Genomic DNA, 27,592 nt, shown 5'->3' with positions numbered 1-27,592 from the left:
ACAAAAATTGAGCGACCAAGTAATAAATAAGAAATTTTCACAGATATATCTAGACATTGATATTGTTCCATTTGGAAGGTTGCGCGAAGACTTTCTTGAGCCAGAGTGTATGTAAACGTAGGAGATCATGTGAACCCGTTCGAACCGGGTTAGGACCAGATCGAACGTGTTCGAGGCTGGATGGATCACCGTGTTGCGTGGGGCGGCTACACCTTTTACCGGTCACCTGAATTGTTAGGGAGTTAGGTACTTTCTCCGACGTGTCTGAACATTTTCCGCGACGCAGGTTATGCGCCGATACACGTTAGCGTGTACATCCTGGCCCCCGGAGCTGCATCGTCGTTCCCACGCTAACGATTCGCATTGTTACGAGATACGGCCGCGCCATTTTTTGACGCGTAAGTGTTACGGACGAACACGTCGCTCGACATTGCCTTGTACAAGATGGAACAGTAGAAAGTTCTGTGATCTTGAGCCGTGAACCACTGGAAACGCGACGGATATGCCTGCGACCCTGCAACCAAACACCTCCGACAGTTCCGATAACTGTAACGACACGTTCGAATATTTCTGTAAATGTGCACACGAATAGCGACTCTGAGTCGCTACTAAAAAATTGCCACAGAAAAAAAAATTGCCACTTCTCTGTATATGTCGCCAAGGCCTCGACGATAAACGTCGCGGAATTATCCCCACTACAGCGGGGTATACCCCGTGAGGGGGTAAGCTCGGGAGGCCTCGGCGTCCGAGGAGTGTAAAATCCCGTGGATCAAAGGATAATACAGTGATTTCCCGATATATGTCGCCAAGGCCTCGATGATAAAAGTCGCGGAATTATCCCCACTACCGCGGGGTATACCCCGTAAGGGGGTAAGCTCGGAGGCCTCGGACGCCGAGGTGTATAAACATAACACGGCTCGGGTATATGTCCTGGACGATATATGTCGCTGGCAAGACCCGTGTTGATGACATATATCGAGAATTCACTGTATACCACTATTCAAAATATTTTCGTATTTGTATTTAAGATGTTGAATGAATATATTTCTTTTTCCGATAATTTTATTAAGTCGGAGGGAATGAAACAATTTTGTCACAATTTAGAATTTCATTTTTAACAAATTATAAAATGTTTGAATATTCTGTGAAAAAACTGGATCGGATTCGTATGCATAAATGTATGGCTTGGAGTGTAAAAGGGTTAGACGAATGAAAGATCGAGAGTCTCGTTTGTTAGTCCGGGTCGCAATCGACCCAAGTTGATGACAAAGGGGATACGGTTTGTGAAGTTAGTGGACGCGTGCGGGACAAGTGTAAACCGGCGACCGAAGACGAGACGCACGCGATTTCGCGTGCGAAATCGGACTGCCGCGTTCGCGCCGGGAGAAACGATCGACCGGATGTATATTTAACAAAGTTTCGCGACCGGTCGCGTGCAGCTGTCGATTCTCATGTATCTTCCCGTTGAATTATCGATCGGCGCGCAGGCTTCATCTCGGGGCCGTGCCTCCGCGACCAATTTCTTCGCGTCAATTAAACGTCGATTAAACCGCTCGATCCGACCCATTAAACCTTTTTTCATTATCGCAATCGAGATACGCGTGTCCGACATTAGTTTCTACGACTCGAGCCTTTCGTTTTGCTGCGTCAGACACCATTTCTGATACTCTACCAGATCTCGTTCGAGTCTTCATTCGCTCTGTGCGTTCTGGTGGTGTTTCATGTGCTTTCAATCGGGGAATTTTGTTCATACATTTTCTATTATAATGATTTTCTTAACGAAACTTCTGCTAGAATGTTCGCGCCGTTTCTCCGATTAAAATGATACCAAACACGATACAATTTGAGTCGTATTTGCCCGTGCAATCCACGATTTAATAGAACCTCTGTTATCCGAACGAGTCGATGACTCTACTGCGATCGTAAATTGTACGGGCAAATATACTCCGAATTATGTCGTGTTTGGACTCATTATAATCGGGAAAACGTCACAAATACGATGGTAGAAGTTCTATTATAAAATAGTTGAAAATAAAAAAAAGTTGTCTCAATAAATTAGTACCACATCTTACCGTTTCATCTAATCCCGTATCACGTTACACTTCTCATTAATCTCGGGAGGTACTTCAGAGGTTACTAACATGTCGCAAATATCGTGCACATCTCTCTCACATGTATCAAGATTTGCTATACCAGCCAGCTACGCTAACAATGGCCGTGATAAAATTGGATTAAGGCGCGCGAACGTTTCGATTTTATTTCGCGTTGGTTCCGGTGTTGTATGCTCTTGACTGTGTTCGGGATCGCATAAGCGACAAAGGATGCCACGTATAGAAACGACCAGGACTCGCAGGACTCGCACAGGTGAGTAGCCTGGGGGCTGGGTGGCAACGACCTTGCCAGACCGCGACGTGTCCTCGCGTTATCCTCTCTCGACGGCATCCTGTTTACATCCCGGTTCACCTGACGGTAAATCGACTTCTCTTTTTCTGTTGGTCGTTCGCGGGGATTATTAATGCACGCGTCGGGCCCGTTCCGTTTCGTGCACTCAACTACGTCCCCTTGCTCCCCCTATTCCGCCGTAGTTAGCGATGGGTCCGCGAGCGAGTATGGCTGCGATCTCCATGGATTAGCTGCTCCTCGAAGACCCCCCATGCTCCTCAAACACCTCCAATGGTCCCCGAAGACTCTCGGTGGTCCTAAAAGAATGTCAAAGGTACAAAATGGTCCAGAATTTAAATTTCTCAATTCTAAAGTAGTGGTTGCTCCGAATTGTCATGAGGAAGTATGGTTGCAAGCTCACTAAAAAATTGAGCAGCTCCTCGAAGACCCCCCATGCTCCTCGAAGACCTCCAATGGTCCCCGAAGACTCTCGGCGGTCCTAAAAGAATGTCAATGGTACAAAATGGTCCAGAATTTAAATTTCTCAATTCTAAAGTAGTGGTTGCTCCGAATTGTCATGAGGAAGTATGGTTGCAAGCTCACTAAAAAATTGAGCAGCTCCTCGAAGACCCCCCATGCTCCTCGAAGACCTCCAATGGTCCCCGAAGACTCTCGGCGGTCCTAAAAGAATGTCAATGGTACAAAATGGTGCAGCATTTAGATTTCTCAATTTTAAAGTAATGGTTGCTCCAAATTGTCATGAGGAAGTATGGTTGCAAGCTCACTAAAAAATTGAGCAGCTCCTCGAAGACCCCCCATGCTCCTCGAAGACCTCCAATGGTCCTAGAAGATCTTCGGCGATCCTAAAAGACTGTCAATGGTACAAAATGGTCCAGCATTTAGATTTCTCAATTTTAAAGTAATGGTTGCTCCAAATTGTCATGAGGAAGTATGGTTGCAAGCTCACTAAAAAATTGAGCAGGTCCTCGAAGACAGTGATGGAAAATGGTCCAGAAATTTTGAACGGTCCGGATTTTTCAATTTTTAATGAACAAAATGGATGTTTATTCCACAAGAAAGCAACGTGGCTACTCGCAACCATAACCCATCGCTACTAGATGACCCCCGAGGCACTCCACCTGGGACGCACTCCCTTCCTCCGCTTCGTCTTGTAATTTCGAACTTTATTACCCGTGAAGAAAACACTCGTTCCCCGGAGGAAGAGAGGATGCTCTATTTGCGATGGTGAATCGCAATCCGCGTGGAACGCGGCAAACGCGACTGCCTCCTAGGAGGATGATTCGTTCGGAATCATTCTGGACCTGCAGCACTACCATACGGTGTGCAGAGTGTCGCCGGACCAGGGGAATTGAGGGGGCTACAGTTACCCCCTCTCTGTCCTTACCTGATTAGTCACGTGGTGACGAAATGCGTCACGTGATCGGGCCGTGGCGGAAGCGTGGGGAAGCTCGCCGTCAAAAATGGGGGAATGGCGTCGTATTCCCCTCGAAATGCTTCCCCCTCTACCACCAAATGCGGCTCGATTCTCCTCGTAATGGGAATAACGTGACGTCACGTATCCCCTTGTGCAGAGTCGCCAGGAAAAAAAGGAGTTCTTCAAGAATTAATTCCAGAAGATCTGCTCGGTGGATCGCTTTCGTTCTTGTTTTGTCGGAAAGGCGGTACTGTATAGATTACATAAAAAAATTGCCGAAGTTGTAAGTGAACAACCGAGGTCGCAAAATTGATCTATCCACGCATCGTCCGCAACGAACGAAACATAACTGGGAAGGTTCGGTGAGGCAACAGGCTGCAGCCCAACAAGAGGCGTGCGAGCCAAGATTTATCCAGGAAGCTGTCCAGCAGATCCTACCGGGAAAAATGGGTTGCATAAGCAGCCCCTAAGCCCGGGAGAAATTGAATCGTAAGGTCGTACCGTGACGCGTTCGGCTCGCAGTTCGAACTTCGCGGACACGTAACGACGTAACACCGTAACACAGGCCGCGCGTAGAATAACCGTCAGACGTAACGAACGAACCGTCCGCGGCTCTCGGTACTTACGGTGTGTAACACACATCGCTCGCAGGACGAAACACGATCCTGTCAGGTGAGCTGTGCTCCATGGCGTGACCTTATACACTCCGCGGAGCGAACTCTCTTCCGCGAAGAAAGCTCCGTCGTCCGAGCTGATCTCGTGCACGTGGCCACGTACCGGGTGTCATGAAACGTTACTTCAATTTTATCTTCAATTTGTTCCCGCGAATATCGCTCTCGAGTGTCGACGCACCTCTAGGTATTCGGGCTTGACGACTACTCTTGTGTGGAGACGCAGCAGTAAACCTCGTATGCTCGAAGGATTGTTTCGAGTGGAGACGCAGTTTCAACTCTGCTCTCGAGATGTGGAGACGCAGCTTAAAGTTTAAATTAATTTCAAGTAAACACGTAGCGTAAGTCCGTTCTTTCAAGCGAATACCCAGCTTTAACCTACAAGTTTGTAGAATTAGTGTGAAGTTGTTGGGCGTCGTATGGAGACGCAGCTTAATGCTTTTGTATCCGAGAGCTTCTTTCAAGTGGATAGTTAGGTTTAATCCTGATCGTTAGATATGCCATCAAGTGAAGATGCAGCTTAAAGTTTAAATTACTTTCGAGTGAACAGGTAGCTAAAGGTGGCTTGTTGCGGAGATGTAGCATAAGCCTCCAGTGTTTTTCTTTCAAGTGAATATGTAGCTTTAATCCCACGTTATCTGGAAAAATCGCCAAGTGTCGATACAGCTTAAATTCTCGGTGCTTACAATTAGTAATCGCTCTCAAATTGTAGTTTTCTCAGTGTGGACGTAGCTTAAACCCGCAACTTTCGAAGTGATACGTCTATTGGAAGTGGAGATGCATCATAAATCCGATCATATACTTACAATGTATCGATTATCGAGACTCTACACCGTCTATATTAAGACCCTGAAACTTTTCTCTTATTGTCGAGTATTACTACTACTGGGAACACTGTCGTTCCTAATTTCAATCCTAATCGATGCTTTCAAGGCGCGTCTCCACGTGGGTTGCAAATTTTTGCACAAAAAAAAACACTATTTAAACTAAACCTCACACCCACCTGCTAATCAACTTAACAACTGTTCTACGCCTGTTTGTGAGTGTCCATTTCACCGAGGTCTTCTCTGTCCGGCGAAAAATCAGAAAGGAACAATTACACTCGCGATGCGAGTTAACGATTTTAGCGTTCTCCGTGTCGATTGTCCCACTTACGAGGCAACGTCTTGATCTTTCACGGCTCGGAGTCCAGTTCGAAGCGTAGTCCGATGGTCAATTACGCTAGCCCGAGATACCCGCATCATCCGATTCTCCGGATCGTTAAAGTCTTCCCTGAACTCTCGGTCGAACGATCGCATGAATGATCGTTCGTAGGCAATTCAGGTGAGCCTGGGTCGCAATTAACTCGCCGGAGAAGAAAGAACCGAGACACCGGTCTTTCCTTATAGCGTGCTGAAGAATGTTCGGCCATGAGAGGCTCAATCGAATAGCAACCTTTTTTCTTAGCTCCGTTTGCGTTATTAGTAACCGACCAATCGTCGCTGCCGCCCCATCTATCCTCGACAAAAGAGTTCGATAAATTTCAATCCTCGAATAGAAAAAGGAACAGGTGTGATCGAACCGTGCGTTGCTTTCGAGATTTAAGGGCTCTCGATCAAACGCTGCTTCCTCGGATCGATTAGACGACAAATTTTTATCGGCTCGACAATAACGTCGCGTCATCTTTATTTTTCGATGATGAAAATCCTAGGATGGTCGTAACGTTGAACAAAAAAAAAAAAAAAAAAAAAAAAAAACAGCCGGATGACGAGAGAGGCTACATTCTCCTTCCTGCGCGTAATCCCCTTGACTGACGAGGATCGTGACACGAATGAATATGAGATCATTTCGCACCGTCGAATGAATCAATTCTCGCCTCGAGTAGCGTTTAGTGGGCCGGAACAGCGATTAGGTCAATAGTTGCTCTATGGAATGATTTGAACACACGGCGAACGCCGCCAGCCTGCCAATTAATTTCAACGCTAGGCGAGATTTCTAAGCGAAACCGGTCGTGCGATTCTACGTCTATTGACGGCCACCGGTGACCGTCAAATTCGACGGCTGCAACAGACGTTTCCAACTAAATGTCAGCGACATGGCTACTTAATGGAAGACATAATATATTGGGGTTGGTAACTAGAGTGACGGTCACCGGTGACCGGCACGCTTGATAGATACCAGAAACGTTTCCAACTAAACGTGAACCATCGGTGGACACAGTAGACCGTAGAATCTGAGATTTACAGTGGTGGTCACCGGTGACCGGCACACTTGAAAGCTACAAGAAACGTTTCATATATAATAGACTGCAGCAGTTGATAGTGACGGTCACCGGCGACCGTCGTCCTATGTCGTCACGGAAAATACATAAGACAATTATGATGATAATCGTCGGACACCTGTGGCCGACGGTGTCGTCCCATTTATTACTTTTAATGATTCTGTTGCAACAGCGATCGTGTATATTCGGACTTTCGGTGATGTTAGCGAGAATTCACTATACCGTTCGCGATTGCTGGCAGATTCGGTGTCCGCGACAGCGTCCAAAGGTCCACGATCCCGAAAATGTAACTTAATCGGTCAACGAACCCGGCCGAGAAGTTCGTACACGGCGAAAGAGACTGTGATTCATTCTCCACCGAACCGAGGAAAGAAAACACGATACTGTTACCTGCGGCGCGATCTCTGCCGTGTGCGTGTACACACGCATCTGCATACAAGCGTTGCGGAAGCATTCGAACGAGCCGCGAGATCGGAGATTGCATTCCTGACAAGGGCGTTCGCAGGTTGCGATCCTTGGGATATTTCTCCTCTTCCCCGAGCTTTCTTTCGCTCGAAGGATATGTACACAACGACCGGCGCTTCGAACGTTCCGATTTCTTACCGAGAAGAAGACGGCGTTCGAGAAAGATTTCAGTGGAATCGATCACAAGGAAAATTTGCATGCTACAGCAGGTTTAGTCCTAAATACCTACTTTTTCAGTTTCGTTTTAAATGCTAATTGACTGTCGTATAAAATACTCTTTCTTTTTTTGTACCGTCGTGCCGCTGCCGTTCATGCAAATGCGGGCTTCGGACACGATTTCACGGAGACCGGAGGAGACATCCGCGTATTAACCATGCTAATTTTAGTTGAGAAATTTCTTAATGGTTTGTTGACTTCGACGTTCGTCTGTCTAACTTCCAGTCCGCTCTATTAAATTCTCGTGACGCGATACAAAGCCGACTTTGCAAAGTGACTGGGCGTTCATAAATTTTCATGATCTCGCGGGTAAACAGAGCCGATCGATTATTTCGTCGGAGAGAGAACGATACTGCGCGTTACCTTTTCGAAGTTTGCCCTGACGCACGGTATTTTTTCTTTGCTAGTCAACGTTCATTGCGACATAGAAGCCGCGACGTTACGCAACATTATCAATTGCGTGTCACGCTAAACGCTTCCTCTTTCTACGTTCAATCTATTCGTAAACTTTAAATGGGTAGGGGATAGAGATTGCCGATTAAAATAATTCTCGATCCGATCTGCGCAAGCATTCGAGGAACGGTACATATTTTCCTGTTTCGAAACCGAAAGATTCTCCCGCTGAGAGTCATCGGGGATCCGGGGATTCACGAGGCTGCGCTTTCTAGATAGAAATTTCTGTCCCGGTGTGTCATCTCGGGGTTTTTTCACGGCTTCTCGTAATTGGAAATCGGATGATGAAAAATACCGGGAACCGTGCGCCAAGAATCAGGTACGAGAACAGTGGAGAAAGTAAAGTAGGATTTGTAGAAGGGGATAAAAGAATTTCAAGACCACTGGGGAAGGACCAGAGGAGATTGAAGAAACTAGACCTCGTTCAAATCCGAATGCAAAGGCAAACCTCATGCAAAACGGTGGGTCGGTCAACGGGTGGCATAAATTATTCACGCCTGTGACCCTGGATCGTGCGCAAATAATACGATAGATCAATTTGCGTCACTCGACCGGCAATTACTGTCGTTTAAGGATGCCGCGTACACGGAACAGGTGATGACACCAGTCCGCGACCTTCTAGTCGCTACCAACCTAGGTTGTCGTCGCCTTTCCTACGTGGATTCCATCGCCCCCAGAATCCTAATTTCACATCAACAATTCTCATTGGTCTTGATGATTTCGATAATTTGGTGATTTCGATGATCTTGGTGGTTTCGATGATCTTGATGATTTCGATGATTTGGTGATTTCGACGATCTTGATGATTTCGATGATCTTGATGATTTCGATGATCTTGATGATTTCGATGATCTTAATGATTTTGATGATTTCGATGATTTTGATGATTTCGATGATCTTAATGATTTTGATGATTTCGATGATTTGGTGATTTCGATGATCTTGATGATTTTGATGATTTCGATGATTTTGATGATTTCGATGATCTTGATGATCTTGATGATTTCGATGATCTTGATGATCTTGATGATTTCGATGATTTGGCGAACTTGGATGATTTCGTTTGGATAAACGAGGTTCTACCGAGAATTCGTAATCGGAAGAGATTGATGATTCCAATGATTTCCGTGGACGTTGGTAAACGGGAATCATGATCGGCAACAATCAAGTATTCGCTCGAACAATGGTAAATGGCATTCGCTGTCGACCTTCCGCCGCCTCCCTGCAACGGCCGAATGAACGGAAAAAAGAAGGCGGCGGCATTGCAAGGCTGCTGGCCTGGGTGTCGCAATCCTTATGATGCAATCGGGGCTCGAGCCTCCTCCTCGCGACACTGAAACGCTCCACCTGCGTGTTCAGTGGGAGCCAGCCTTGCCTCCTGTTTATTTCGTCGCGCGTCGTCTTCTCCGCGACTGTTATCGTTATGCGAGATTGCGGTTTCTCCGGTGGCGCCGGTTCAACCGCCTGTTTATTCCGTGCCGAAACTGCCTCGTTGTCTACGTGTCGCGTGAACTCGCAGAATCTTCGTTTCCTTACGATCGAAGATTCGTGATCTTTGAGATTATTTTTGGAGAGGACCGATCATCCACCGGTGCTACAACTTTACCTATGTGTTGGTACGTGCTTTTAGAACATTTGTGAATTTTTGTGTTAGATAACATTCGACATTGTGAAAGTTATAATAATGGAATACTAGTAATCAGTTTTGTAGAAGATCAGTGAATGGTGAATTTGTGATTTTCTTTTCAAGAGTTTATAAGTATTTTTATGGGATTTAATAGCATCATTGTGCGGGAGTGATTGATCATGTTGCACTTACCACGATCCATGGATACACATAGGCGTTCCCCGCACGCAAGGTACGGCGTAATCATTGTTATTACGGGTTATTATTATATGCTACTATCGTAGAGAGGGGCAGAGAGGCTGCGCGGAACAATGATTCTGAAACTTTCTCTTTTGTACGCGGCGACAATCGACCGGATATCGGGTGCATACTGATGCACACGATTAAATAGGGGATCAGGAAGCGAGGAGCTGCGCTTTCGAAAAATTTGCATTTTACCGCTGCAGTTGCCGTTCGGACTGAATTATGTCTGATCCTAATGCCTTTTTGGATGTAAGTGGAAATCCACTGTGGATTCGAGTCAAAAAGCGTCCGGCAAGATTGAACGCTGTCGCGTGTCAATTGAAACGTGGTAACCAGCTCCCGTATCTCAAAGCTCTTAAACGAGCCAGGTAATTGCGGTGTCTTGTTTCCTACTCGATACCGGATTTATCTGTGACATGAAAATTCCTGGAAGTCACGTTGCCTGCTGCATAGATAGGATCCTTGATTCCTCCTCGCCGCTGGCTATGCATTTTCATCCGGTCTGTATTTTTAGCTTCGCGACACCTGTACAATAACGAGGATTACCACTTACGATCGATCTTTGTTCTTGATACGGCTCCGAAAATAATCTCTGCCACGGTAAGAAGTATTTCAACAATTTTCTTGTAAACAAACAGTCCAAAATAAATGACTACTTGTCATCGGAGATGGCTTGTTGACCTATCGACTCGTTTGCCTTTGATTTTTGGAAGACTGCAAGGCGAGGTGGCGGCCAGAGGCTAGACTGGTAGGTGTTAATTTGAATTCCTAGCGTGTAATTGGTGTTGCGTTAAACGGGCTTGAGGTATTCGATATGAGATGACGTAACACCGACTTCTCACCCCGGGTGTCACAGTTGACAGAGTGAAAGATTCCCTTGTGAAACTTCCGCGTTCGTAATTTCCCTGCCTATCTGCGACGAGGAAAGTTGTTTTCGGTCGTTCTCCTTCACCCTTTCACTGACGCACCTGTATCGCTCGCACGAATTCTAATCGGTTCTTCCCGCCACGATAACGACTGCTGGACAACGAGTATATCGCTGCACTTTTCTATGCGTTCGATCGTCGTTACCGTATTGTTATCTACAGCAAACAGAGCCAAGGGTTTTATCTAATGACAATTTTCTACCGTGGCAATTACACCGATACCAACAACGTTGATGATTTTAGTGATGATAATAGTACAGTTCGTGACAACATTGGCGTGCTCGATGGTTTTGCATCTTTAACGATCTCGATGATCTCGATGATCTCGATCATGTTGTAGATCTTGATGAATCCGATGATATTGATACTGTCATAGATCCTGATGAACCCCTTGATCATGATCTCTATGATTTTGATGATTTGGATGATTTTGATGATTTTGATGATCTCGATGATATTGATGACGTTGTCGGCCTTGACATTAAAGATCTCAACGATCTGGATGACCCTGATGGTTCTGAATGATTGACTGTTTTGGACGATTCCAATGACACGACTCTAAAGATCTCGTTGATTTTAACGGCCCTACTAGTGGTTTTAATGATCTCGTCTCTCCCTATCAGCGCGACTTTCATAAAACTTGATTGTGCATATAAAATCGACCATAAATATTGGTGTCGGTGTTCTGTTTTTTTTTCCGTGTCGAATTAAAAATTGCTGTCGCCGACGCTTTGATCATCTCGCGCGCGACGTCTGGAAGCAGCAGCATAGGTCGCAGTAAGAAAAATCATTCGAATTAAAATCTGAAGCCGGTTTTTGTTCGTCGGGTGAACGTGTAATTTTGAGGGAGGCCTCTGATACTGGTCTCTCTCCAGCAAAATCTCTTTTTACCGCCCCATTAATCTGAGTTTAATCTGCGAATAAGTTGGTTCATCTTTATTGCATCCTGGGCCTTGTAAACGGGCTGTCATCCCCGGGCTGCGCACTAGATAAGATATAAAAGCGGTCGTTCGCGGATAATACGACCTTGTAAACCACGAGGTAATTGTTCTTGCAGACCGCTAACGCGATGCTCGATTTTTTTTTCTGTTGCAGGTAAGCTGGAAACGCGTCTATGGGAATCTCGGCTCGGGAAGAATGATGTCAGGTCTCGGTAAAATTGCGCTCCTTTTGTGCGTACCTATTATTGCACACGCTTGGCTGCAATTAAGAATTATATCTAGCTAGACGTTGTTTTAATCTCGCGGGGTCTAGAACAATTATTTTTGTAGACGAATGACTACGCAATTAGTAATTATTAAACGAAGTTGATAAAAATTGCAGACCTTGAAATCAGCACAATGATCGCTTATCTTGTAAACACGTGGCTCAGACAGTTTTCACGGCGAAGTAATTTGTTTCGCACGTCGTATCGATTCATAAATTGAGGGGGAATTATGTAAACCACTTCGGCAACAGGTAACACACCGTTATCTCGTGTACAAGGTTTAGATAATATCACAATGTCCTCTATTAGCAGGTGTTTCGGGCACGTTATCTAAACTAATAAGTAAAATTTTCTAGAGTGGAACGTTTTGTTTTTTGAATTTTTAACTATTTTGCGTTTCAATCGATACTGCGAGAACTTCAGAAAAATATAGCTTGCCATATTTTGAACTTATTAAAATCGGAGGGTCTCTTCTGACCCAGACATAAAAAAATTGGTCGTTACCTTCTCGATTCCCATATAATTAATTGGAACGTACTTCGCATTTCATACTAAAGGATATTGTTAGCCAAGATTAGAAATATATATTGAAAAGAAAAATTTCCAAAAAATCGCAGGAAAAAATTGTTAATAAAAATTCAGTTCCCAGATGAGAAATGACTAATTAACGTCTGTTTAGGTATCAAGAGATTGCTAAATTTTTCGGTCTTTACACGCTGATTAACAAGACAATGTGGCCGATTTTTCGCCGAATTTTTCGCCGATTCGTTCCCGACCGAAAGCGAACGTTGTCAGTCGGTGTCTCGGTCAGTCAGCCGAGTGTCAGTGTTATGTAAACCGTTTCGAAGTGTATCGTTGAATGAGTCACGTCGGATATCGATCGGGGAACCGTGAAAATTCGCGTCTTGCGATTCCGTGCCGTGCAAAATTCTCGCTCGGGAATTCCGCGGCTTGTTCCAGCTTGTTTCCGGATTTTGCGGGATTTCTTGCGTGCTTTGATCTCGTTATGCAACCCCTCCCGGGACCGAAGCGAACGAAAGTCGTGGGAGTGAAGCAGCGCGATACAGATTAGCATTGCCGAGAGCCGGTCGAGTCTACTTTCTCGCAACCGAGAGGAAAGCAACGGTCGAAAGGAAGACTGAACCTATTAATTAATATGTGAAACACCCATGCGATCCGAGCAGACTCGCTCTTGAACTCGCTTTTTCTCTTTAGGGTCGCGAAACTGGCCTCTGGTCGCACCTAATCTCGAATAACTTTAAAAAGATATTTCAATCATCGTTGGCATAATCGGAGTCAATTCTTACATTCACTAGCATATTCGCCACATTTTTCTGATTAAAACGAGCCCAAACACGACACGATTCGGAGCACATTTGGTCGTGCAATACACGATCTTGTAGAACCTTGATTATGCGAACTCATGAGGGGTTGTACTTCAACCGTGAATTGCGCAAGCAAATATACTCCGAATTGTGTCGTGTTTGGGCTCATTTTAATCAGGAAAATGTGACGAACAACTTAACGAAAGTTTCGTTGAAAAATTATTGAAAATTAACAATCTTCGAGAAACTATTAGCAGGTTGTTTGGTGTCGTCAGAAAAATTTCGTGTGCAAGTAAATGTTGCGCGTGTATTCACTACTGAACAAACATGACGGGATCAGGATAATCTCCGGTGAATATTTTCAATCCTCCGTCAAACCGTGCGTGCGTATGGCATGTCTCCAAATTATAGAGTAGAAAGCTCGTATCGGCCTATCATTCCACACTTCATTTGACTCGGTTCTCGATTAGACTTTCTCTTAAATTGTATAATCTCCTAATCTTCGTTTTTTGCGCGCTGCCCGTGCCAGATTGTATCGCTAACGATGCCTCCGTGTTCGATTTCCACGTGATCTGAAAACGGAAAATCGGTTTCTCAACTTCGAATACCTTCACCGGCGAATTTCCATCCGATCAGACTTCGGCGGCGGACGCTTTATTACTTCATCGCAGATAAGAATCCGCGTTGATTATCTGCATGCACTCGCGGCATTCTGATCGGGGATGCCGATACTACACTCAAGCCCCGGAATGGTAAAAACTCGCGCCGGCTCGTTACCTTAAGGCCGCTTTCCAATCAGATGAACAAAACGTGCAATTAACGAACGCCGTCGGTTACGAGTGTCTCTGGGTCAGAGGCCGCAGTTCAACGAATATAATAAATAGAGTCAACAACTGTGTTACTTTCACGTCGCGAGGACGCGTCCAATGGAGAACCGGTTCCCGATATTATATCGTCGCGTTTCTCTCTTCCGAAAATCCGCGGAGAACGGATTAACCTCTGACTGCTGAAAGCATATAAAACTTCGTTGTTTCTAACAATTTTCTAATGAAACTTTTACCAATGCATCCGTGACATTTTTCTGATTAAAACGAGTACCCACACGACATAGTCCCGATGCGGTACAGTAGAACATCGATTATGCGAACTTAACCGATGGTTGTGCTACGATCGTGGATTACACAGGCAAATATGCTCCCAATTGTGTCGTGTTTGTGCTCATTTTAATCGGGAGAACGTCACGCGTATGATGGTGATAATTTCATCAAGAAATGACGCGGTTGCCGGTGACTGGGTCTCGCATGACCCGTACTAGCGCGACTATGCAGTCAGGGACAGAAAGGTGGCATGACGTGGGTCACCTTAGACTCAGTGATCTCCGTGTTAGGGTTAAACAGAAAAAAGTGTTCTCAATCGGCTGGTAGTGGGGATAAATTTTGCTGAAATAATCGTTGCACGTTTCTTTCGTGTATGGTCTGATGTTGTACCAAGATGAGAGGAGGCAAGATCAAGATAGAACGTCGCGAGAGCTGTACGAGATAGTTAGAAGGGGTTAAGGATCGCAGAAGGACACCCGGTAGATCCTAAGCGGGCGCATGCGAGTCGAGATATCGAGCTCAGGAGGGCAACGCCCGATGTGGCCTTGCTCGCGACCTCCTCGGTGAGAGCTTCTCCGGAGGCTGGCCTCTTCAGGTTCGCGATCATGCGCGCGATCATGCTGCTCCCGGCCACGCATGTGCGCGTACGCACACACACACAAGATCTACAGGTGGATGCGTGGCTCCGACGCGTCACGGTGCGTCGGAGAAGTCGAGGAAGAGCGACGGAATGGCGGAACACGAGCAAAACGAGGCGGAGTTGAACGGAGTTAGGGAAGGCCAAGGAACGATCCACGATGATCCAGACAGATCTAGAGAGATCTAGAGAGATCTCCGCGGAATATCTACCGGCAGCAGTCTGAAATGGTCCTTGGAGAACTAGAGAAACATCTGGAAGTTGGGAGGCAGGTTGGATAAACGAGATTTAGAGAAATTAAGTCCAATGTAGGTCATTGAACAATCCAAGTAGATTCTGAACAGATTCAAAGAGGTCCAAAGTGGTGGTCTGAAACGATCAATAAAGGTTTGAGAAGGTCCAAAAGAGTCAGGTCAAGAAAAGTCTTTAAAAAGTTTAAGAAGTTTTAGGATGTTCCAAAAAAGTTCAGGAAGGTCTAAAAAATTTCAAAAAATTCTACCACGTTCCAGGAAGGTCCAAGAACACCCAGAGAGTCCAAGAAGTGTCCAACAAAATTCTGCAGCAGAGTGCAAGATCCAAGAGGATCAAAGAAGGTCCAATAAGTTCCAGAAGAGTCGGGGAGGATTTAATAAGGTTTAGGATGTTCTAAGAAACTTCTGGAAGGTCTACAAAATTCCAAGAAATTCTACGAAGTTCCAGGAAGGTCCAAGGAGGTCCAAGAAAACCCAGGGGGTCCAAAAAAAGGTCCAGTAAAATTCTGCAGCAGAGTGCAAGGGCCAAAAGGATCCAAGAAGTTCGAGAAGAGTCAGGGAGGATTTAATAAGGTTTAGGATGTTCCAAAAAAGTTTAGGAAAAAATTCCAAAAAATTCTACCATGTTCCAGAAAGGTCCAAGAAGAACCAGAGGGTCCAAAAATAGGTCCAACAAAATTCTGCAGCAGAGTGCAAGGTCCAAATGTCCTCACAAACCTTCCGAAGACCAGCGATCGCATCCAAAACGCATAGAAGATTGCTGGGAAGAATAAAAATTGTGGAATAAATGTTAACAAGAGTACTAGGAGTCAAGGATGTAACCGACCCAGGCAAAAGACTGGCTAGCAGGGGGGAGGGGGGATAAATCTGTGGGAAACGCGCAAAGGCGGCGAGGAGAGCGACGCCATTAATCAGAATACCGTCATAAATACGTCCAGATTCCATCTGCGATCCCTTTCCGAGGCTTTCCGTCGCCCTTCTGCCTTCCGCAGCCTTCTCCCGGGTTCGCCGCCATGCTTCTGGGCTGGCCGTGCTCGATAACTAATGACACGGGACAAGGAATGGCCAGGCGAACCAACCGGAGGAAGCCGAAGCTAACTAGAGGAGCAGGATTTAGTAGGCTGGCCGAGAGAGGAAAGCCTCGAGAAGAGGATAACTTGGAATTTCAGCGGAGGAGAGCCGGGATATGCACTCGGCCAGGAAAACAGGAATGTTAACGAAGCCGGTCCTCGTTTATTCCACCAGCCAATCTTTCCGCTGATGCTTCTTCTGTTAACCTTGTCTTCTCGAAATTCAGAGATCCTATAGATTATTATAGCGTCAACATCGACGGAATACGGTAACGTCTTCCTCTAAGGGGCACAGGAGTTCCATCAGGATTAGATATGTATGTCGATGAGATTATGCGATTGTGTGAGCCACGATTTTTTGGAACCTCGATTATCCGAACCTAATGGAGGTGCCACATTAGACAAGCAAATATAATTGAAACTGTGTCGTCTTTGGAGTCGTTTCGATCAAGAAATCGTCACAAATACGTTCGTAAAAGATTCACAAAGAAATCGTGAGATAAGTTTTGAATCACGGTTGTGAATAGAGACTATTAGATCAGACAGTTGATAGAATAGAACGTCACTCAAGAATGCAAAGCGTGTCATAGTGAGGGGATATATATCGTCAAATACCTCGTAGGATATTGTAATTGTAATTCGAAGGTCAGGATGTTGTAAGAATAACAATTCCACTCAGGTATTAATACATATGCTAATGATATACTCGTACGGCATTGTTTATTGTGATTGCTAGCCGGTCTGCAGGCTACAATTGTTCTAATACGCTGCTGTTACGAGTAGACCTTGTTACGCTAATGCGTATTTGCACGGCCGTCGTCGTGAACTTGTAATTAATGAACTTGAACCCACGCTCAGCATCCTTGAGACTCCTTGTATAGTCCTCTGCGGTATAAGAATTTTTCAATTATTCTTCGCTGGCAACAGAGAACTAATTTCTATTTCTCTTCACTCCGAAACAACTGTCTCCCATTTGTCTAGAATATCTTTTCAACAACTTTTATTTTTCTATTAATTCCTCTTTTTAATAAAGCTGCACCAGTTGACGTTCTGCATATTTTTACACAATTTTTTTAGTGTAAAAATTATAGAAATTTCAAGATCTAAATCCGTTTGCTTTTCACAGCAAGGTCTCCGAGTATAGTGAGCTAAAATCGAACAAGTGGTTTGAAATTTGTTCGACATCGAACCAGTTCAGCAACTTTTTCTCCTCTCGGTACTTTCTTCACCCACTTCGCGATTAATCCCAGGAGAACAATGGAGAACAATGGTCAACTGTGGCTCGAACAATGTGTATCTAGGAAAATAAAAAGTTTAAATATTTCTTCTGGTGGTATTCGTGTCGTCGCGTTCTCCTAGCCGGGATGGAAAGTCTCTCGGTCGAGAATGGCTCTTCCATAATGCCCGAGTTCCCACCGATAGGAACCCTGGCGACAAGGATCGAGTTACCCTGGAAGTTGTGCAAGTGCATTGCCGTCTCGTTAAAACAATAGCTCCCTGGTTTGGAGAGGCTTAATAAACGAAGAATAGATATTACAGGTCGTTTACAGAATCCTTAGAAATCTGAGAAACCTCTTTGGATCTTTCACGATTTTTCTAGATCCCTTGGAAAGTCTTCGGGAACGTCAGGGTTTCTCCAGGTCTCTTTGGATACGTCAGGAATTCTGTAGATCTTTTTCAAACACTTTGGATCTCTTAGGACCTCTTTGGATCTCTTAGGACCACTTTGGATCTCTTAGGACCTCTTTGGATCTCTTAGGACCTCTTTGGACCTCTTTGGATCTCCTAGGACCTCTTTGGATCTCTTTGGATCTCCTAAGACCTTATTGGACCTCTTACGACCTCTTTGGACCTCTCAGGACCTCTTTGGATCCCTGAGGATTTCTTTGGATCCCTGAGGATTTCCTTGGGTCCCTGAGGATTTCTTTGGATCCCTGAGGATTTCTTTGGATCTCTTAGGACCTCTTTGGATGTCAGGATCTTACTGGATCTCTTAGGACTTTACTGGATCTCTTAGGACCTTACTGGATCTCTTAGGACCTTACTGGATCTCTTAGGACCTTACTGGATCTCTTAGGACCTTACTGGATCTCTTAGGACCTTATTGGATTTCTCAGGACCTCTTTGGATCTGTTAGGACCTCTGTGGATCTCTTAGGACCTCTGTGGATCTCTTAGGACCTCTGTGGATCTCTTAGGACCTCTCTTTGGATCTCTTAGGATCTCTTAGGACCTCTTTGGATCTCTCAGAACCCTCTATGGATTCCTCAAGATTTTTCTAGATCTCAGAGGACCTCGAGACCTTCTCATGTATCATGGAAATCTCCTGTATTAAAAAATGAGTTTCACAACATCCGACACCAGAACAAACAACAATCCTCTCGAAACACTATCCGCAAGTAAGTAACTCTTATTGCTGTCTCTAAATCTGGCCTAACCACCGTATCGAGGGGATTCCAGCGCCTATTCCATACATAGTATTTCTGCCATAACTTTTCACAACTCTCTCCATCGCAGCGTCGGATCGCAGTTCAAGCAGAAACAACGCAGTATCGTTTCTCGTTGCCTGGGAAGAAGAGGGAGTCCGCAAAAGGAGCAACGGAAGCTTAACAAATGGATCCCGCATTGACGAACGAATGAAACCCACCGACTATACTATCAACGATACCACGTGCCAGTGTACGTACACTCGATCGAAACACAGCGGCGGATCGATTTTGCGTATGGGTGTATCGGTTTCCATCGCGGGCCCCGTCGATGCGGAACGTAATTAAGTGGAATGGGAATATCGACGCGCGGGAAAAAGTGGCGCGTGTCCGGAGATCTAGCGATCTACACGAGCTCTCGTGCTAGATCGCCGTCGAGAAACTCTCGATCGATCGCTCGGGGTCTTTCTGGTACTCGATCGACGATCGAACCGGCGAGTCCGGCTGTGAAAAGTGAATGGATGAGGATTTCTCGCATTTATGACAAACATGAGTATAGGAAAAGAACATTTCATCATTCTCGAGTGATTAGGATTATTAAAAAATTTAATGAATGTCTATGCGACTACTGTATCTTGCAACTAGTCCAGTCGATTTTTATTTTGTAGAAAAATCTGAAATCTAGGTGTCAAAAATCTGTAAAATTCAACTGTATAGATTTAGTCGATTAGTATTTTTGTAATAAAAATTCGAGACCACCGCCACCTGGCGAAGTGCATCGCGCCTGGTTCGGTGTTACGCGTGTTGCATAATCATCTACTCGTGCGCGCCGCGTTATGCAATTTGTTCGTAAACGATGCAACGAAAAGAAAAAGAATCCGAACGACGCGACGGAGACGTATCGCCGGGATCGGTGAAAAGATCCTGTTTGAGAAACCGTCGGGTTTTTTTCTCTCTTTCCCCCTCTCACTTGTGATTAAACAAATTAAAGATACCTTGTAAATGAATGGGAACGTGGGCCTCATCAGATCATATTTACAGCGAGGAGTTTACTGGTGACCGACGGATTGCAATATTTTGCGACGGACACCGGTGACCGTCACTAACCATGCAATATTATAGACATCGCACATTTGCAGAGACCGTGTGTACATGTTTGTCACACTCCTGAATCTAATTTTGACGCCGGTCACCAGTGACCGTCACTGTGTGACCAGTGACCGTCAATTTCTCATCGATTATGCTCAGCTAGCTGTAGCTTGCATTTTATCACGGGAAATGATTGATCGAAAAATCGGAATGTTACCGCCGGTCACCGGTGACCCCCATTGTCCACAGAATAATTTTATCTCCGTGCGAGCATCTTCTCCAGAACGTGAACTTTGATCGTCATGGAATATCGTTCGTCGAAGAACGTGGCCGGCGCGTCAACAACGTTAATAACGCACGAGCGCGCGCGCGCGCGCGTCAGATGTGAATTATAATTGCACGATTAAATGGAACAGTCGTTATTACACCGCTGCCGGTTATTGCCTAGAACAATCGTCGGGCAAAGAAACGCGTTCCTAATGGCAAGAAAAAGTCGCACGAGGAAATGCTCGGCGCAATATGTATCGAACTTAGTGCCGTCATTAAATTAAACACCGTTATCCAATGAAATTACGTTCGTTACGTCACGAGATCGGAGAGGCAACGATTACACCTCCTCGCATGGTTCGCCGTGCAGCGACGGCAAGGGACGCGTTTCATGCAGCGTTGGCCACACGATCCCATCCTCTTGGGAAAGATTTAGTGTTACCCGGTGAAGCGTTGAATCAAATTGCCACGAATACCTTTTTAATACTTATGCTCGCCGATCACGCTTCCGCGTCGTTCTGATTGCAGTGCATGTTGCCGCTCTTCTTCCTTTGCCAATCTACTTTAACCTAGCTGATCATAATCGATGGAAAATTGAGTTACACTGTGACGGTCACCGGTGACCGGCGTCGAGATTAGATTCTGAACGCGTAGAAACGTTTATGCTCGGTCTCTACAAGTTTCTGATATCTTTAGTATTGCATAGTTCGTGCCTGTCACCGGTGACCGTCACAAGATATTCAAATTTGTCGGTCACCGGTGGCCGTCACAAGCTATTTAAACCCGTCGGTCGCCGGTGGCCGTCACTAAATATAGGAATCCGTCGGTCACCGGTGTCCGTCGAAGGTACCTGTTGTGAAGAATGTAGAATTCGGAATGCGGTTCCCGAGGAGTTTCGTAATAGGGCGTAATCGCGGAAATCTGATTCCAGGGTGTTTACAATCTGAGGAATGTTAATTTCAACATTTCCCTGGCTTGTTCAGTGACACATATTCCCGCTCGTCCATGCGTTGAAAAAATGTAGACGGCGTTCCCTTCCTAGAGAAGTTCTGCGTCGTTGCACCGAATGAAAGTGCCGAGCAGATGCATCGACGGAAAAACAAATTAGCCCGCGATTTTATGTAATTCCGTGGTCGGACGATCGGACTCGCGAATTCCTTTTCGCAGTTTCGAATGTTCCGGTATCTGAAGGATCTTTCGGGTCAACGAGCAACGGACAGTTCTCGGTGAAAATTCTTATTGTTACATTACTATATGTTTCGTAACTCGAATTTCAATTGGCCGATTCGTTGCGCGAACGAAACCGAAGTGAACGCATCGGTTTCTCGTTGCTTTCGAAAAATCGACGTGTCACGCCTTTTTTAGAACGTGCTTCCGCAATAGGAAAACACGAATGAAAACCAGAGAAACGGCAGGTACGACTCGACTATGTAACGAGGAACGTTGAAAAGAATGTTCCATTGAAATATCGATGTCCACGACCATAAATTTCCCGGCATGAATCACACGTTGCTCTCCGAAGATTGCACGACAGGCGGTTCTTCTATATTTTACGAACTCACGGATGAAGTTGTTACTCTGAAATCTAATAAACTGCGACGCCGTAAACCTTACGGCGTTTTACGAGAATCGGTTTTGTACGGTTGAATGGCGCCGGTCACCGGTGACCCCCACGGCCTTCGACGTGTTAATGAAGACCGCCGACTTTTACGGTGAAAACGACGATAATCGTGCGTACACGCAAGAAGATATCGGCACGAACGCGTTGAATACAAACTGGTCAGGACGAAGTGAGTCGTTAATTCTCTGCCGCGAGAGACCACCGAGCACACCAGCGGACCCCCTTTAACAAAGAAGTCGATTCTCCTGGACACGAACAGGAGCAAATCGGAGAAAGTTCGGCGAGCATTGAAGCTTCACCTTGAGGTCGGTCGTTTTACGAGCTCTCCTGAGAGCCGGGACGTCTCGTTCTTTGGTGAGGTCAGGTTCGCGTCCTCGTACGTCTGTCTCCCTGTCTGTCTGTCTGTCTATCTGTCTTCTCCGTGGAACCCTCGTTCCACATTCGGTAACGGCACCACCATTTCCATACAACGTGGCAGAAAAAGAGCAACAGCCAAAGAAGTCGCGGGGGGAATACGAAATTTCTCTGGCTACTGGTTTTTAAATCGACTTGACCAGGGGACCCGCTGTTCTGGAGGAAGAGGATCCCTCTGGAGATATTCCTGCATTCTTCTTGATAATTTGGACCCAATCAAGTCCATCGATTTTCGACTGTCTTTGAACTCTTGATTTTTTGGACACTTACCACTGGACACACATTTTGGATCTTTTGCACCTAGCACCTGTTGGATCCTCCTCATGTCTTTTGGACTCCTTTCTTTGGACTCTTGTTTTCTAGGACTCCTTTCATTGGACTCTTGTTTTCTAGGACTCCTTTCATTGGACTCTTGTTTTCCTGGACTTCTTTCTTTGGGCTCTTATTTTCTTGGATTCCTGGTTTCTTGCACTCCTATCTTTGGACTCTTATTTTCTTGGACTCCTTTCTTTGGATTTTGTCTTTTGGACTCCAGCTGTTGAACTCTAGCCGTTGGTATTTGCACTCTTCAAGGTTGTCAGAAGCAAGGGTCCACAAATGTCAGTCAAACGAAAGAAGTCCAAAGGTTAGAATCCAAAAAAGACACAGATATAAAGGCTCCATTCCAAAGACAAAAGACAGGAGTCCAAAGACAAGGATTCCCAACAGTCTATTAATAAATATATAACGAACCACAATATCCCTGCGACTTTTTCCGCAAACGCACGGTGGAACAAGCCGTATCTCCAAAGTTGTTCGAATAAAATTAGGTTAATGACAATTGTTAAGACGTGTAATCATTATCTCGCGACACTAAACGGAACGGACTTTCCACTCTTGTCAGTGCAACACAAAAATATTCCTTTCTTCGGCAGCTTTCTACAACTTTATTACCAGCCCATTCAGAACATTTCAGGCGGCTTATCTGCATTTCTTTGTGCGCTTTTCCTCCAAGAAATTGTTCGAACGTGATGCGAATGTTGTCTTTCTTTCTGGAAAATACAGGTTTTTCGCGCGGTTACCTCATCGAGAGAAACAAAACAGACCGGGAAAAGTGAGTTAGTTGGCTTCGGGTAGGAGTCGACGGCATCCGCAAATATGAGCGGCGACGAGTCCGAGAAACCTGTCCGCTGCCTTTGAACAGATTATTCCGCGTGCCTGGTTCCGCTGGTAATCTGCTCGATAGATGCCATCATAATTCGCTATGTGGGGCGACAAGGTTTCGCATTAAGGCGTTAATCGAACGCGGACCGCGGGGAACCCATCAATCATGCAAACTATTTCTCATCTGCATGAAAAAGTGTGCCAGCAACACAGAACGGCATTTATCCAAACGAGACTTTTTTCCCTAACGAATCGAACATGAAAATTCAAGCCTGTCGTTGCGCCATTCGGCAAATGTACGCCATTCGACGAAATTAATGTCGTCGTTAATTTTGACCACGTCTTTACCAGAAAATGATAGAAAAAAGTTTCACACGATTTTATAACAAAACACAATTAGTTTTATGATTTCTGTTATATCTCTGCTCATTTTCCTGGCAAATATTTCCGGCCCTACAGCGATCTGCACTCCTCAGAAAACTTCAATGTGACCTTAAACTCTTGAGGATTGTACGCCACTATAGTGGTCTGTCCGTGGAGGGCATTTGTAGGTACGGTGCGCCACTATAGTGGTGTGTCCGTGGAGGGCCTTTCTGGGTACGGTGCGCCACTATAGTGGTTTGTCCGTGGAGGGCCTTTGTAGGTACGGTGCGCCACTATAGTGGTGTGTCCGTGGAGGGCTTTTGTAGGTACGGTGCACCACTATAGTGGTGTGTCCGTGGAGGGCTTTTGTAGGTACGGTGCACCACTATAGTGGTGTGTCCGTGGAGGGCCTTTCTGGGTACGGTGCGCCACTATAGTGGTTTGTCCGTGGAGGGCTTTTGTAGGTACGGTGCACCACTATAGTGGTGTGTCCGTGGAGGGCCTTTCTGGGTACGGTACGCCACTATAGTGGTGTGTCCGTGGAGGGCCTTTGTAGGTACGGTACGCCACTATAGTGGGTTTCCGTGGAGCGCGTCAGTTCGAACGGTACGAACCACTATAGTGGCTTTTGTGCCTTCCACGGCCAGGCGCGCCGTCCCTGGGAGGCAGATTTGCGGACAGGCGCGCCGTACTGGGAGAGAGAGTCGCGGACGAGCGTGCCGTACTTAAGAGGTTAATTTTTTTTTAGGAATGTATAACACAGGCGGACGCGTAATTGAATCGCCGAACGGTTCCGAACGAAAGCGAATCGGGGCTCCGCGAAGCTTTTCTGATTCGCTGCCGGCCGATTTGCGGGAAAGTGAGCGAGAACGAGTCGACGGAAAAGAGAAAGAAAAAGGCGGCGCGGCGCGCGAGTTAGAAAATCGGCTTCTTGGAAGGGACCGTTTTCACCCGGGAATCGTTTTGCAACAGTCGATGCGCCGATCGATACCGGCGCGCGGCGCGTACAATGCAGTTGAATCTCGATTTCTCGAACCGCGTCGTCGAGGAAATGATTAAACCGAGCGCGGTGAAAGGATTCCGCCGGCGGACGTATCGGGATCGGTGTTCCGAAGGCTGAGTTTTCCGTTTTTTTTTTCAATCTTCTTTTTCGTTTTAATTCAATGTGCAACCACAGCCGAAAGAAAGTTGCACGATCAGCTGGACAAGCATATTTCATCTATGGAAGCATCGACGTACCGGTGAGTCAGTGCTCAATTTCGTGATAGAACTTGTTTGTCTCGAATGATTTATTTACGAAAGTTTTACTGAAATATTCGTGACATTCTCCCGATTAAAACGAGACCAAACACGATACACTTTGAATTATATTTGCTCGTTTAATCCACGATATAGTGGAACCTCGATTATCCGAACTGATTAGAGGGATTCCACTAAATTGAACCAGAAAATATGCTATGAATTGCGTCGTGTTTGGACTCATTGTAACCGGAAAAATTCCATAAGTGATTGCAACCACTTTTGAATCCGTCGGTTCGGATAATCGAGGTTCTACTGAATCGCGATTTGCATGAACCACCGTGCTCCGAATTATGCCGAGCTTGTACTCATTTTACTGAGAAAATTGTCACGAAAACGCTGGTAAAAATTTCGTCGAAAAATTTCGTACGCATATCATAAAATTCAATAATAATTAAATTTTATATGACATAATTTTAAATATGAAAATAAAACTTTTGTTTCATTGCAATTAACTATTTATTCGTCTCGTTGAAAATTATTAGCAATCGGCTCCCGAACGGTACACTCTGCTCTGCCAGGTTTTAGCATTGCAATCATTATAAAGTTATCGTGTCGAATACTTAAGGAAAGTCTCATCAATCAAAAGTCCCCGGCACTAAGTTTATCTAATCTTATCCGGTCGCGTCGCAATGACACGATACACCGAATCATTTATAATTATTTGAACGACAGAAATTTTACATTCCACCTCGTTTATCAAAGGTGAATATAAACGTCTGATTCATTATTCTTCAACATAAGTGCCTTTTCATTGGAGTGAGTCGTGCTGATCATTAATCAACATTATATTCGATAATATACCTCTATTATTATGTCATTGTCTGCAAACGTAAACAATTTAAAAATCGCTTATAAAAATCACTAGTCTGACGTTTATAAATAAATGCTGATAAATAACTTTAAATTTGTTCAATTAAAAATTGAATCTCTAAAGTTTCCCAAAATTGCAATTTTTTTTTTAATTAGTGCAAACGCTTAAGGATTGGCACTCGGCTATTAGTTCGTTGGCAAATCATCTCGAATAGTGCGACTTTGCCGGAAAGACATTCGGTTGCAAAAACAGCGTTCCCGTTCGCGGGGAATGTTCACTTGCGACAGCATGTCGGAAAATAAATCGGAAATGTGGGCTAATGGCCGAAAGACGCGCTACGAAAATGGCCCTAGAAGTCTAGCACATGGGGACAAGAGCTCCGAAACGAGTCCCGCAAAAGAGTCTGTTCGAAGGCTCTTTTGCTAAATCCTGTCTCACGCGATGGAAATACCGGTTGTGTTAAAGGAAATGCTCTACATACCCGACGGAAAGAGCCGCGCGCCGCGGCGTGTTATGCCTTTAAGATCGCCTGTGATCTACCATCTTAATCCCGCAATTATCCACGCGTCGTTAAATCCATTTTTTCCCCTTTTTCCTTTTGCCCAGGATGCCACTCGTTTTATCTTGTCACGGCTGTGAGGCACCTTGCACGTGCATCGGGTGTTCAACTTAATTCTCGTCCACGCTTCCTTTGTGCAGCGAGAAAAACAGTAGTGTAGTTTTAGAACGCTTTTGTTTTCCACTGTTTCCATTTTACCGTGACATTCGTGACATTTTCCTGATTAAAACGAGTACCAACATGACCCACTTCCGGGCGTATTTGCCTGCGTAATCCACGATTTAGTAAAACGTCGATTATACGAATCAATTTGCAGTTTTGCTGCAATCGTGATTTGCACAGGTAAATGTGCTGCGAAGTGGGTCATCCTGGTACTCGTTTTAATCGGAAAAACGTCACGAATATGGTGGTAAGAGTTTCATCTGAGAATAATTAAAAACTTAAGAGTTCCAATAATTTATTGTTGGTACTTTGTTGATTGGTTCGGATTCATTTCAAGATCACTGAAGCTGCTGTTTCAGCGATAGGAATTATTATAGAGCAATAGACGGGAGTCCTGAAATTTTAGCTTTGAACATTTGTTAACATAAAAAGCGATGCAACAAATACATAATCTGGTGTTCGAATCAAGATAGAAAACTGGATTTCTAGGGATTCCATCTTAAATGCGTTTCCGTTCTGGGGAATTGGAGCGATATTTTTTTCCCTAGCCGTAGAATCGCCTTATTGTTTAAGGTGGTTCTCACGGGAGTTTCGCGGCTCGGGTAGAAAACAAAGGATCGGCTCGTTGGGCACACGACGCACGCGCATTCTTTCGGGCGCAGGTGTGTGCGCGTGTAATTCGACGCACGAGCGAAAAAACGACTGGTCGGCCACGTGACCCGCCTCGAGAGCGACTTAGGCTTCTCGGAACAAATGGGGGAAGCGAGCACCGTTCACATACTTATTTTTACACGGGCATCACTCGATATTCCATCGGCAGGCGCCACATATTGTCGCGTTCCGTGAACCGTGCGAGCACGTGCGGAAAACGCCGAATGGCGCCTCGAGATCGTCACGTATGCATCGATTGCCCTCTGGAGCATCGTTGTGGCGCTCCACGTTGCTTGGAGCGCCCGAGCCACGCCCACTTGACGCTCCGCCCAGTTGGCGCTCCGCCCACTCGACGCACTCCACATTATGTCCTCTATCTCGTAGAGTTCTGATCCTATTGAAAAATTGTTTAAACAAAAATTGTTTGATATGAAGAGACGCATCGAGCAGGGTAAATTTCTTTTTTATAAGTTTACTGGTGAGAGAGATTTTCGGGGAAATTGAATTGAGTTTTCAATTG

General features: G+C 45.3%; 1 protein-coding gene across 6 annotated transcripts in view; it reads left to right on the top strand.

Annotated features, from left to right (window-relative positions):
* The window catches only part of LOC143358595 (uncharacterized), a 101,434-nt gene that overhangs the window by 48,224 nt on the left and 25,618 nt on the right, over positions 1–27,592 (top strand). Inside the window, exons 1-2 of one of the 6 annotated variants that reach the window (XM_076795854.1) lie at positions 9,246–9,498; positions 9,664–9,741. The exons of the other annotated variants lie outside the window; for them this stretch is intronic. Of the exons in view, the coding sequence (XP_076651969.1) occupies positions 9,689–9,741 (53 nt within the window). The 5' untranslated portion in view covers positions 9,246–9,498; positions 9,664–9,688. Of the gene's footprint in view, positions 1–9,245; positions 9,499–9,663; positions 9,742–27,592 lie in introns of those variants that run through there. 6 annotated transcript variants of the gene reach the window in all.

Source organism: Halictus rubicundus, chromosome 11, assembly GCF_050948215.1.
Source record: "Halictus rubicundus isolate RS-2024b chromosome 11, iyHalRubi1_principal, whole genome shotgun sequence".
NCBI lineage: Eukaryota > Metazoa > Arthropoda > Insecta > Hymenoptera > Halictidae > Halictus > Halictus rubicundus.
Note: the sequence above shows the minus strand (reverse complement) of the source record. Positions and strands in the feature narration are given on the sequence as shown.